This window comes from Rousettus aegyptiacus, unplaced genomic scaffold, assembly GCF_014176215.1.
Source record: "Rousettus aegyptiacus isolate mRouAeg1 unplaced genomic scaffold, mRouAeg1.p scaffold_m13_p_4, whole genome shotgun sequence".
Taxonomy (NCBI): domain Eukaryota; kingdom Metazoa; phylum Chordata; class Mammalia; order Chiroptera; family Pteropodidae; genus Rousettus; species Rousettus aegyptiacus.
In genome coordinates, this window is record NW_023416307.1 from 115,054,132 (window position 1) to 115,066,806 (window position 12,675).

Below are 12,675 nucleotides of genomic sequence, written 5' to 3' on the forward strand. Positions count from 1 at the left end.
CAGTTGGCAAGAGATAACTCTGATTCCATGCCACCACCCTAAAACAGAATTGCTTCAGAATATTCTGAAAGACTGAGAGTTGAAAGGAATGGAGGCTGCAGAAAAAGCTCAAGCACATTGTTACAACAATTTTTAAAAAAGCAATTTATCTAAGCCATGCAAGCACTTGGGTGTGCAGCTAAAAGAAAAGAACGAAACCAATGAGTTGTTTTAAATGTGCAGTATCAGTTCTCCCATGGAGAGCCAGGGTTTTCTGTGTGGGAGTTTTGGGTTTTTGTTCTTTTCGGTTTGTGGGGAGGGGTTGCTTTTCCTTTATCATTTCTTCATAGGCCATCTTCTCTAGCTTTGAGCCGGTGGCTGTGCCAGCTATAGGTGGCTCCCCGCAGCAACAAAAACTCACACAGCTTCTTGCTTCACGGTGAAGAGAAGAACTGGCCAGGATGCCGCTCTCTCTGCCCCTAAGAGCCAGAGGTGGCCACATTCTCAGAGGGAACGGCCACCATCTTGGCCCGGGGTTCCAGAGTCAGCATCTGGCCTGAGCCAGACCAATCTAGAAAGCTGTGGGGGCAGTAACACTATAAAAGTTTGGTTGGTTACAATATACGCCAAATGCTTATCATGTGCCCAGGGCTGGGGATGCTAGGTGCCGTGTGGTGGCACCACGTAAACGGATCCTGCACTTTTAAAACTTGGAAATAAAACAGTCAAAAACAACCACCTCAACTTCTATGTCCGTGTGCACTTAAACAAAAATGGAAAAACGGTGTATACGTTGTATATATATATATGCTATATATATATATATAAATCTGAAAAAAGTTTAGTCAGTTATTTTCTGATAAATAACAAAAAGAAATAAGCATGCCTGTTAGTCTTGTCTCTATTCTAAATTCTAATCAAAGGGACATTTTTGGTAATTATGGTAGTAAATTCAGTCTTGATAAGAACATTTTGAAAATACCATTTTCTGACAGCTATCTACTTTTTTGTGAGAAGCTTTCAATAGTATGTTAAAGAATAAATGGAAACTAGCTTTAAATAGTTCATTTTGGACCAAAAAATACAGGCTTTTTGTTTTGAGGCAGCAACCTTGTTCTCTCAATTTAATTCCTCCACCAATAAGAAAACCCCTTCTCTAGCTGTCTGGGTTTGGGTTTCCTTCCCATTGAAGCCTCTCCTTTGTCTGGAATGATCTTCAGATCGTCCCCCAAATAATTACACCAAATAGCCGAAAGGCTTTCTTTAGCTCTTAGCCTCAATGCTCTAACTGATCCATGAAGCATTCTGCAGGCATTCTGGGTGGGCTGGAAACATGATCACTGAAACCAGTGTGTTGGCCAAGAACTACTTAGAAATAGATTACACTGACCACCAGCTGGAGGGACAACTTGGTCAAGCAGTTTCATGCTGGTTTTCTTCCAGATTTTCTTTATCACAGCTCGGAGTTCTTCATTAGCTTGTTCCAGGTTCCCTGGAACAAAACATAAGAGGGGAAAACAAGCCTTGCTTCTTTCACCCAGCAACCTCTCTGTTCTCACCATGGCTGCTTCCCTCCCAGCCTGGCCTAAGTGGGAGCATGGCCCTCAGGTGGGGCGCCCCTCCCACCAGGGTCTCCTCGGTCAGGGGCATACACACTGGCTATAGTCAGCAAATAGTTATCGAGCCATCTGATGGGCAGTCACTCCACTAGGGAACAACCATGTTTCACTCTGGAATCCAGGGCCTAGCACGATCTGATTGTCCTACCTTTCCCGAGCCAGCACTTATTCCTTTCTCACTGCTCCCAGTCTAGAATGCCAAATACTGCCTCCATCCTTAAAGATCCAGACTAAATTTCACCCAAGTAAGACTCTCTCAATTTCCACAGTATGTACTCATCTGTACCGCATCATCTTGGTCTCTTATCAGATGGGCTGATGTTTGCCTCCTCAACTAACATGTCAGTATTTAAGACCATCTTGCCTTCTACATCCCTCACTGATGCTGGCTGGGGGCCAGGTACAGAGGCACACACTGCAAGAGGTGTGCTTTGCTGGGCAGATTCACCCTGAGCTCTGGGGTTGCAAGGTACGAGCTGTCCACTGACTCTGCATGCATCCTGCGCTGGTCCCTGTTCTCTCATCTCCCTCACAGTCCTCGCTTCTTTGCCTCATGGTCACTCCTCAACCTGCTGCAATCTGATTTCCCTTCCACCTCCGAAGTTGCCACTGAGCCACACTCCATGACTTGTTCTACCAGGGCTGAGGGTGGCCACAAAGACCACTCTGGTTTGTTATCGGCTGGCAGGATGCTGGTCTTAGTATTTCCCAAGTGCTGACTACGTGCTTGCACTGCAGACATCAGCTCATCTCACCCCCAGGACTTACCCTGACATAGGTGAGTTTATTTCCTTTCCATAGAGAAAAAACAAAAACCAAAACCAAACACACAGCTCAGAACAGCAAAAGCCCTCGAAGCTCACACGAGTAGTAAGGGACAGCTGGGGTGAACTCATGTGTGATGGATCTGTCTCTTCCCTGGTCTCCCACCTATTTCTCCTGCTCTGTAATAATCAGTGGCATGAGTCACCTCAAAACGTTCTGGGACAAAGTGAAGCATAAAGGAAGAAAAGAAGAGATGAGAGAAGCAGGGACAGACAGCTGGCCCAGCGCAAATGTTCGCATTGCACACAGGGCCCCAGAAAGGCCCAGAAGGGAGAACGCAGGTGGGAGATGGCTGCTCCTCCCAGGTCTACCACCTGTGCTGCCTCCAGGGCATGCTCACCTTCCGTCTTGATTTTCAGAGCTGTTCGAACCAAAGCAAACAGGGTTGCATTAAACATTACTGTCCCATCACTGTTAAGAGGCATGTTCATGGCAACCAGTCTCTGTAAACAGAAAGAAAAGTTTCTTAATGGAATATGAATGATTGATGACGGCCATATCCCTTTTCCACATTCTGTTTATCCCTCATCTCTTTTCTAGTCAACCAGCCATTTTAGGAGTGCCTACCATCTGCGGGGCTCTGACATGGCAAAGATCAAAGCTTTAGTCATGAAACACACACGCTGGCCCTCAGACAGTGTTTTTTTTCTTTTTTCTTTTTCTTTTTTTAACCTTAACTGTTTAATCACCTCATTGTTCCAACAGTCTTCTCCCTTTCTTATTAACTGGTTCCCTATGTCTTGGGGTCAGGACTCCACCCTAGGCATATCCTTAAGTCTGCTATGATACAATAAGTCAGGCACAGGGCCTGGGATTTAGGTCCTTAAACAATGAGGTCCATTACCATTCCTAACACAGGGAGTGTCCTTCAAGAACCCTGCCCTGGTGAGACCATTGCGAAGTCCATGTGGTTTCTCCAAGCGTTTGGTTTTTCAGAGCAGATCTCCACTTCCTGTTTCTCTTCTCTCTCTCCTGGTCCCTCTAACACCAGCACTGGGAGTTGGACAGGATGGGGTGAATAACACCCTCTCTGGGGCCCAGTTACCTCATCTGTAAATATAGATGGCGTGCCCACACCCAAGGGGCTATGCGAGGATAAAAGATTGTGAACACAGATCTCATCCCAGTGCCTGGAACAAGGTAAGTGCTAAATGAATGGTAATTATAATTGTTAATAGTTTCAACTTTTTTTTAATTTTGGCCGACAGGGTGTCCCAAGAGAAAGAGTAAAAAAAATTTTTTTCTCCTATTAATAGATGGAAATTTGTGTTTGCATGATGCATCCTATCTAGATTCTCAGGCCTATTACCAACAATCCCTGTATCCAAAGCCAATGCAACAATGCAAGCAGCTGGGATGCCCTGGATAACCAACTTTTCCTGCCAGGTTTCTGAGCCAGCAAAAAAAAAAAAAAAAAAAAAAAGAGGAAAAAAACCCCCAAACATTTGTTCCTCGAGGACAGATACTTAGATCCTTTATGTGAAAGGGTCTGGATATGCAAACACAAGAAGACAGCCATGAGCTGGAACCCATCTTGTTATTGGAAAGCAGAAAGGAGGCTAGGACAGGGATATTTATGGAAAAAGTAAACTTCTGAGGCTTATTCTCTATACCTACATCCAGAGTCCTGGCTGAGGAGAAGGAAAGACACAGACAAGGACCCCAAGGACTTGCCAATGGGGCTTTCTGGACTTTCAGGGCAGGGAACGAGTTTGGCTTAGAAGATTTCTTGGAAAGACTGAAATATGTCGTAGAATCTACTCTGTTACATTGGGTCTGTCTAGAGCTGATCCAGCAACCCTGAAGTGGTAAAACCCCTGACCCTGAAATCCCCTGAGTCCATGGGAGAGGGGGACCAGCTGCTGGGCAGACTGGCTGGATTTCTATGGGGGTAGAGTTTCAACATATAAATCTTGCATTTCTTCTTTAAAACTGGGAATTATCTTCTGTTGCTACAAGTGACTCGAGTTGGATCACCATGAACTCTATGGAAAGAAAATAAGTATCACCCGGGGCTCACAGAGAGCATGGTCTATGTGAAAACTATAGAAGTGGGGTGGGTGGGAGACCCGGATCCACCCATGAAAGGCCACTACCTGATACATGGCTCACCAGGAAAGGAGCTCTGGCAGCAGAGGACACATCACTGCATCTACCACCACACAAGCTAGGAATGTCCAGGGGACCAAGCCTCCTCCTCTCTACTTCCTAGGCAGGTCTTTAAGCCGCCTCCAACTCTCTATCCCCACTCCACTGCCCTCCCCCTGGCTCTTGTTACTTCACACTCAGATGACTCTCACAGCTCTCCTGGGTGTTCTCCTGTCCCCAGTTTACTTCTCCATTGCCAGTTACTTTTCTAACATGGAAGTTCACTTACATTTCTTCCTTGGAATTCAGCATGGGACAGAAGTTCCTCACAGCTATGCTGGGTTTGTGCCTGTGGCCTTCTGCCACTTCCTCTTATGTTCTAGCCATACCAATGACTCCCTATTTGACAATGACAATATCTATTCTCATATGCCAATATTTACTCTTCTGCCTCCACGTCTGTACTGCTTTTCTGCAATACTCTTCCCACTCTGACACACTCCTACTTCTCTCCTTCAGAACCTGATGCAAATGTCACCTTTCCCTCCATTTACCCGATGACAAATTACATAATTCCCTTCCTATTCTTATTGTTGGCTGACACGGTGTCCTGAGAGTTACACATCTGGGAGTTCTTCAAGGACAGGAACCACAGATTATTCATCTCTGCATCCTCCGCGCCTAACAGAAGGTTTGGCAGAATGTCACTTAGGAAGTGTTTGTTAAGTGAACCGAGGAGTCCCTACAACACACTTACCTTACAGGCTACTCTGTGTGGGCATAACTTCCCAAACCCCAGGGGAGGCTGGATACGGCGGAGCAGAGTGACCACGTCGAGGTGCTTGATCCTTCCTCTGGAGACAAAGTACAGCATGAGGTCCAGGTCGGCATGGCTGGCCTGAGCTTTTGGTCCATCCCACCTTCCACAAAACCCAAGGCCAACATTCCAGAAACAGCCCACACAAGCCAGATGGAATCCTTTCCAACCTACTTTGCCTCGGGGTCATATTCTGACCATATTCTTTTGAATTCGTCTAAATGGTGAGGCCCCAGAATAGACCAGTCCCGAGTCAGATAATCAAAGTTGTCCATGATGACAGCCACAAACAGGTTGATGATCTGTGAAAGCAAATCAGAAAGAGGGAGCTTCAGCTGCATTGGGATGGAATGGGCCAGACCCTAGCAAGTGCTTCCTAATCACGGGGTCATGAAACATTTGAACCCATTTCTCCAGAGAGACTGTCAACACTTTCCTTCTGGAGGCTGCTTAAGAAAAGGGCAAGCTTCTTTCCGAAACGGCTTTGGTACAGTCCCAAGGGAGGGCAGGGTGATGCATTATCACGACTTATGAAGCATACTGCAGTTTTATAACTTCATCGCCATCAAATAACTCATACTCATAAGTCATTGCTATGTGCAGTGGCTTTGAAATTTTTATAAAGGAACCAGCAGCCCTAAGAAGCTGTGGTAGTGGCTGCCCCAATCCTGTGAGGAAGCATCAAACCGCTGCTTACAACAAAGACGCTAGTAACACTCGATGATTCGGCAAAATCATCCAACTGCCAAGTGAAATCTAGAGTACTCAACATAGACTGGCCCTCAGCGAGGGGATGGGGCAGAATCATTGATCTGAATCCCAGAGCAACACAAACATCTGTCAGTTGAGAAGGGGAGGCTTCTGATCACGTACCAGAAATGCACAGAGCATGTAAAAACTGATGAAATACACAATGGCAAAGTTGCTCCCACACGTGTACTCCTCCCCAGGGCTGTAGTCCGACTCCGGGTCACAGAGCTTCCCCGGGAGGCAGGCCAGCATGATCTCTTGCCAGGCCTCACCTGTCGCACACCTTTTTAGATTAAACAAAGAAAGGGCTTTAGTAGGGAAAGAGGGGATGTGAGGCTTAGGCCGCTAAGAAAGTACAAGTAAAAAGCTCTTGAACTAGAGCAAAACCTAAGTAATTTGGTGAAAAGCCAGTTTGAATTAGTGAAAATACAAAATTTCTACTTATTTTCAAATGCACTTTATCTCTGTAAGTAGAGGCCCCTCTATGACTCTCTTTGATTTATATCAATCGATTGACAGAAGCACATCAATGCTTCTTATAAAAATGGACATTTTCATATCTGCTCTTCTTTAAACCCTTACATTACAAATTTTAAATGATTATTATCTTTCAATGACCTAACATCTAATGATTTGATTAGGTTCCCATTCAATTTTGTTGAAAGCAAAGAAACTACCTAACTTGTAAAAGACTTGCTGCTATCCAGTGACTAGAGTCATTGCGAATTATTTGTATGATTTCTAGAAAGTTCTCTCACTTTGAGGGACCTGGTTTACAAAGTTATTGAACTGGGGTTAAAAACAATGCTATAAAAATTTAAATTCCACATCTTAGGAAGTTCCCCACTGGCTATTCGAAAGGCCTCTATGTTCCTGCTAAACGCCCATGTTCCTGGCTTCAGTGCATGCGCCCACATGTAAGCAGATAGCCTGCCATTTTCCTGGCGGCCTAAGTAGATCCACTGACTCCCAAATGGATAAACCTTAAGCCAGCCACTATCTCAATGACCACAGCAATTTCAACAAGCCAGCAAAAGTCCTCTGTGACTGAGATGCTAGCGTCTCTGTTTAAGAATACAAAACACATACAAAAAGCTACCATGGTCAACAGGGAAAGGCCAAACTACTTTAATAACAAGTATCCTCTGTCACTCCAGAGCCCAAAGCGAGAGAGAGACACACCCCGTGTGGGACTCAGTTACCTGAAGAGCAGCAGCACCGCCTGGGGAAAGGTCTGGAAATTGTTGTTCCGGTTGATCTGGTTGTTATCTCTCATGGCAACTTTCCCAAACATCTAGGTGGAGAAATTATTGTGAAAAAAAAGAATATATTTTGTCATCCAAAAAAAGAAAATCCTCCATATGTGGATTTAGAACTAACTCAAGCTCCATTCCCACCCACTAGGGCTTTCCCACAGTGCTTGGCACTTCATTTATTCACAGAGATGTGCCGGGTGCTGTGTCAGCTACTGGGAACAGGGTGGAGTCAGGCACGCTCTCCCTTTGAGGAGTTCCTACCCTGGGGGAGTGACAGTGAAGTAAGCAGAGGGGCAGCCCCTCCTGATGAGAGCTAGGATAATCCAGCTGGGCAGGAGAGAACAGAACACAGCTGAGGTTGGGGGCTTGGGTCAAATTCCAGGGGAGTGAGATTAAAGCCCACAACTGAAGGATAAGTAGAAGCCAGTCAAGTGACAGGGTCAGTGAAGAATGCTTCAGGCAGACGAAGCACCGCCTGCAAAGGAGCAGGGCTGAGACAGCACAGGTACTCCAGGAAATGAAGGGAATGAGTGTACACAGACAAAGATCAGGCTGCGGATGAGCATGGGGCCAGTGGGCCACAGAAATCGGGGAGGCTTTACCTCCAGAGCAAGGCGAAGTTAGGAAATACTTAACTTGTAGGACTTATAGAAGGAGACTGACATTTCAGTAGAGCTTGATGCCTGGCTAAGCTTCCTGAGTGAATAGGTGATGGTATGTGCAATGCAGTTTGCACTTGTCTGAGACAGCTCACACACAGCATCACAGGCTGCTCAACTACTGGGGCTCAAGTATGTTTATTCATCGTTCATAAATCATGGTAAGATTCTTAGCAACTTACAAATCTTTCTATGTCTTCGGAATAAAAAAAATAAGCCCAACCCCTTCTATACTTCCGGTGTCACTCCATCTCTTTTACACTCATATCTCTCCTTTATCTGAAAGAGGGCATCTGAACCAATGGAGAAGGTGGCAGAGAGACCGCCCAGGGAGGTCCGGTGTGACAGACTGATCTCCAGCTCCCTCTCCTCCTGGAAGTTCTGCCCACTGCCACTTCACGTTAGGGCTCAGCTGTTAATGAAGCCCCAGGCCCCTTCCCCTCCCCAGGAGTTGCTGGTGAGTATCCTTCAGCCCCTCAGCCAGGGTCACAAAAAGGCCTGGTTTCATGCTTCTTAAAAGAGAGCTACTGAGACAAGATAATGGTTCAGGTTTAGGCCCAGCCACAGTATCTGGAAATAGTTTGTTTCAGGTGAGAATCTCACCTGGTTATAATAAAACAAATTTTCAGAATATAAGGAAATTTATATAATTAAATATTTTCTTAGCAACATCAGTGCAGAAAACAGGACAATTATGGCCTCTTTTAGTATGGCAGTTTCTATTGCTAAAGTCAACTAACTGTGGGTTTTCTCAATCGATGGACTCTCCCAAGACTCTGACTAGGGATGAGGAGCACCACCAAACTCATCTTTCCTTGGTGTACTCCAGCCACTCCTTATTCTTCTGAGCCTGGCTCTCTCTGGCATGGGCTCTTTCCTTTGGAGCCGTGTCTTTCTCACCTCCATTTTTTCTTCAGCAGTCCAGGTGTTTGGCTGCCAAATCATGATCTTGTCTTTCCTTTCTACCTGGCTAAGGTACATCTGTCACAGATTTGGGACTACACAGCAAAAGGGGCCCCAAAGGGCCGGAGCTTACCTGCATGCCGATGACCGCATAGATGAAGAACAGCATGGCTATGAGAAGGGCGACATATGGGAGGGCCTGGAAGGAAAAAAGCGCTTGGCTCAGCACTGGTCTCTCGTCTCCGTGACTGCTCGGGCAGACTGAAGACTCGCATGGAGCCACATGCTTTTCTTTTCCATGTTATATTGCAAGGACGTCGACAGTGAGGAAGGACTTTTTAAACCCCAGCCGAGCACAATGACTTCAGTCCTGCATACACCAGCCACATGCACACCTAGTGATATGTGGCTGCAGGAGGGATGTGCTTTCCAGAGTCATTAACAGTGTATTCTAATCCTAAAATGTCAATCCAGACACATCACTCTCAACACAATGTTTAAATTAATCTTTGGATTCCTTTGCAAAAATGTCTAATTGATCGAACCATTCCAGAACACTGACATTTGAACAGCTTCCACTTTCTTTTGTGGGCACATCTGAGGAGGGGGTGAGGGGCTATTGTAGATCTCCTTGCAAAGAAACATCTTTAAGCAAAATGACCTTCCCATCTGCTGACGTCTTTCCTTAGAGGGAAGTCTTAGGAGTGGAATTACTGGGTCAGAGAGGAATAATCACTTTCTGACTGTTGTTGTAGAAAGACAGACACCTTTCTTAAAATGCACACTTTCCGAAAGAACCACAGAGTTGGGGGTTGGGCCAGGGAAGAAAAGTTGCTAGCTGAGTGGTCGCCAAACCTGGGCTCTCCTTAAAAATATCAAATACAAGTATATGTGTCAGGTCAGACCCCTGGTCCTTTAATCCAATACTCCTTCGCTGCTTTTCTATCTCATCTCAAGTGACGGAAAATGTCCACGTGCATGGTGCAGAAATAGACTTGAGCCAGGAATAGACTTGAGCCAGGCTGCACCAGCCTGGAGAACAACAGATGACAAATGAGACCAGGTTTATAACTAAATGTCTTCAACTTTGTAATCCTTCCAGGTATTGGAGGACCCACAGACTGATGTTGGTGTGCTGGCCGAGGCGAAGTTGTCTGCTCCACATCTAGACTAGTTGACACAGACAGGACTATTGCAGCCTTACGAGAGGAGGCCATCCAAGAGAGAGGCTGTTAGGCTTCTGGGGGTCTGCTGGGACCCAGCACACTGTCAGACATCACCACTTACCACTGGGCATCCTGGGGAGGACCAGACTAAGGGGCTCAGAGGCTCCACGTCTCTACTAGTCTTGGAAATATTGCAGATCTCTCAGCTGCAGGTCCCTACTGCTTTCTTTTGTTTCCTTTAAGCAAGTAACCCTAGTTACCCGAGTAATGTAAGTCAGGTCTCTCCAGCATTCCAAATTCTCTACCGACCTAGGCAGTCATGTGTCCTAGGCAGTCATGTGACCTAAGTGGTCACCGTGGCCATGCAGAAGGGAGACTGGATCATCCCTAACAGGGGATAGTCAGACTTACACAGGATTTTCAAAAACAAAGAGAAGCCCTTGGCATGGCTCTTACCTGAAAGGACTTAATAAAAGTCCACAGCAGTGTCCGGATGCCTTCCCCCCTGCTGAGAAGCTTCACCAATCGCATCACTCGGAAAAGACGGAAAAAGGTGATGGAGATTCTATTGCTCTCTTCAGAGTTCTGAAGGGTTATCATGGAGAAGTCAAACCCAATGGAAAGTAGAACATGCAACACTTTCAGAAAAACAGCAACAGATGCAAACAAAGGTGACAGAGGTAAGAATTGAAAATGTGTTTCTAGGGCCTTTTCACCTTACAAAGCATGATATGAAAGGAAAAGTTACATGCTAACAACACAGGGCTTGGAAAACTGCGTCCACACAGCACATGCATGTCCACGTGGTCTAGTGTATTAAGAGGAGAACGCTGGGCTGGTCAAGAGTACTGGACACTGATGATGAATGCAAACCACTGCAGACACTGTTCTGGAAGAACAATCATGGAGAATACAGAAAAACTAGTGGAAAACTCAACATGGTCAAATAAACTCAAGGAAAAGGCCCAGCCCCTGGGGACGAGTCACTGATCTTACCCCAGGTGTAGCAGTTGGGACAGGGACATTTTCACTTTCAGTTGGCTTTAAGAAATCAAAGATTGAAAAGATATTAATGAACTGGGAAGGAAGCAGTGGTTCAGGAGGACATACCCTCCCCCTTTTTAAAAATGTCTGGTTACTGTCTTAAGGCAACACACCTGCTCCCTCCCTGAGACAATGCCAGGGGCAACACTTGAAACTGGACTTGAGGGTGGGCAGCCATGGACTTGGGCTCAGACACACTACTTTCTAATTTACATCCCAGGACATGAGGTTCCAAGGCGACAACCACCTAATAAAGGTAATGCTGCAAGACCTCAACTGTCCCTAAAGACAGAAATGCAGAGTGGGATGCCGGTCTCTGGGGGAGACTGGCTCTCTCTGCTGAGTCAGGGCTGTGGGTCTCAGGAACTAACTGCTCGGCAGCAGGCCACTGAGGACCAGAGTGATGGTGCCGAAGACAGCAAATGAAGAGCAGCTGCCTGTGGCCCACAGCCCTCCTGGACCACTCTCTGCTTCTGGGGCTGCTCGCCTGGGCAGTGCGTGTGCCACGATGCCCTCTCTGGTGTGGCTGGGGAGCTGGAGAGGGGCTCATTTTCTTACACCATGCTTCCCTGCCCAACCGACGGGCTCAGACTTCTGTGAAAGATGACGAAGCTTGGTTGTGTGTGACTGCTGGGGAGAAACAGCTTATGAACAGCTCACCCTGAGCTTCAGCAGCTCTGCCTCATCTGAAGTCTGGTGGGGTTCCTGTCACTCAGGCCCCAGGGTGCAGAAGCACAGCACTTATCACCCTATGTGCACCTGCCTCCCGGCTCAGGCCGGGAGCCCTGAGAGGGCAAGGACCTTGCCTCACTCCACTCAGCGCCCAGCACGGTATCTGGTACTTATCAGATGTTCAGTAAGTGCTTCAGAAAATGCAAAGAGGTTGTAAGCAACCTTTAGCATATATCAGGAGGCATCTTTAATTTAGACAGCGAGGGATGAACAAGAGTCAGGAAATAATGGTCTGTCTTTTCCCTTCAGTAGGGTCACCTCCACTGAATCAGCTGGTCTACCTGGCGACCAAGAGAGCAATGAGACTCTTCCAGTTGGGGGTCCAGCACTGCTGGGTGCGTGCCAAGGCTGCTAGACAGCCTTTCTGCACAGTGTGTCTGTGCAGCTAAGGGGTGTGTGCGCACAAGGACCCACACACTTATCTGATGGGCTCTCCTCCCTAGGGATAGAGGGAAAACGAGGGCTCCGTTCTCAAGTCTCACTCTCGTCAATAGCTGCCTCCTGAGACCAAACACAAAATTTACAAAATTCATAGAAAATAAGGAGTTTGGGTACATCGATTCATAACCGAACTTCAGCAGTGTGACCGCAAATCCAGGACTAACAGGTTCCAACAGGGTGAAAGACGTGTTCCTGCATCACCGGGATGCTCAGAATGTGAATTCTGCAACGGGTTTGTCCGAGCCCTGGGTCACTATTTTTATTTTCCTCTTCTATTATCTCACCTCAAAATAAATAACATCTCCTGAAAGAGACAGATGGTGATACTCTGTCTCCCACACTATCTCCCCAGGGGCTGTGTACATGAAGTTTAGGTCTAGTCCATGCAGCTGGAGT

The 12,675-nt window shown here is 46.6% G+C and overlaps 1 protein-coding gene across 27 annotated transcripts in view; it reads right to left on the bottom strand.

The window, feature by feature from the left end:
- The window catches only part of CACNA1D (calcium voltage-gated channel subunit alpha1 D), a 289,592-nt gene that overhangs the window by 30,242 nt on the left and 246,675 nt on the right, over positions 1–12,675 (bottom strand). For 20 of the 27 annotated variants that reach the window (XM_036218604.1, XM_036218608.1, XM_036218595.1 and 17 more), the window contains 9 exons: positions 11,059–11,103; positions 10,519–10,647; positions 9,030–9,095; positions 7,281–7,372; positions 6,202–6,361; positions 5,503–5,630; positions 5,269–5,365; positions 2,764–2,866; positions 1,370–1,471 (listed from right to left, as the gene is read on the bottom strand). In XM_036218604.1, the coding sequence (XP_036074497.1) occupies positions 1,370–1,471; positions 2,764–2,866; positions 5,269–5,365; positions 5,503–5,630; positions 6,202–6,361; positions 7,281–7,372; positions 9,030–9,095; positions 10,519–10,647; positions 11,059–11,103 (922 nt within the window). The remainder of the gene's footprint in view (positions 1–1,369; positions 1,472–2,763; positions 2,867–5,268; positions 5,366–5,502; positions 5,631–6,201; positions 6,362–7,280; positions 7,373–9,029; positions 9,096–10,518; positions 10,648–11,058; positions 11,104–12,675) is intronic. The other 7 variants (XM_036218606.1, XM_036218601.1, XM_036218600.1 and 4 more) reach the window with 1 other exon arrangement.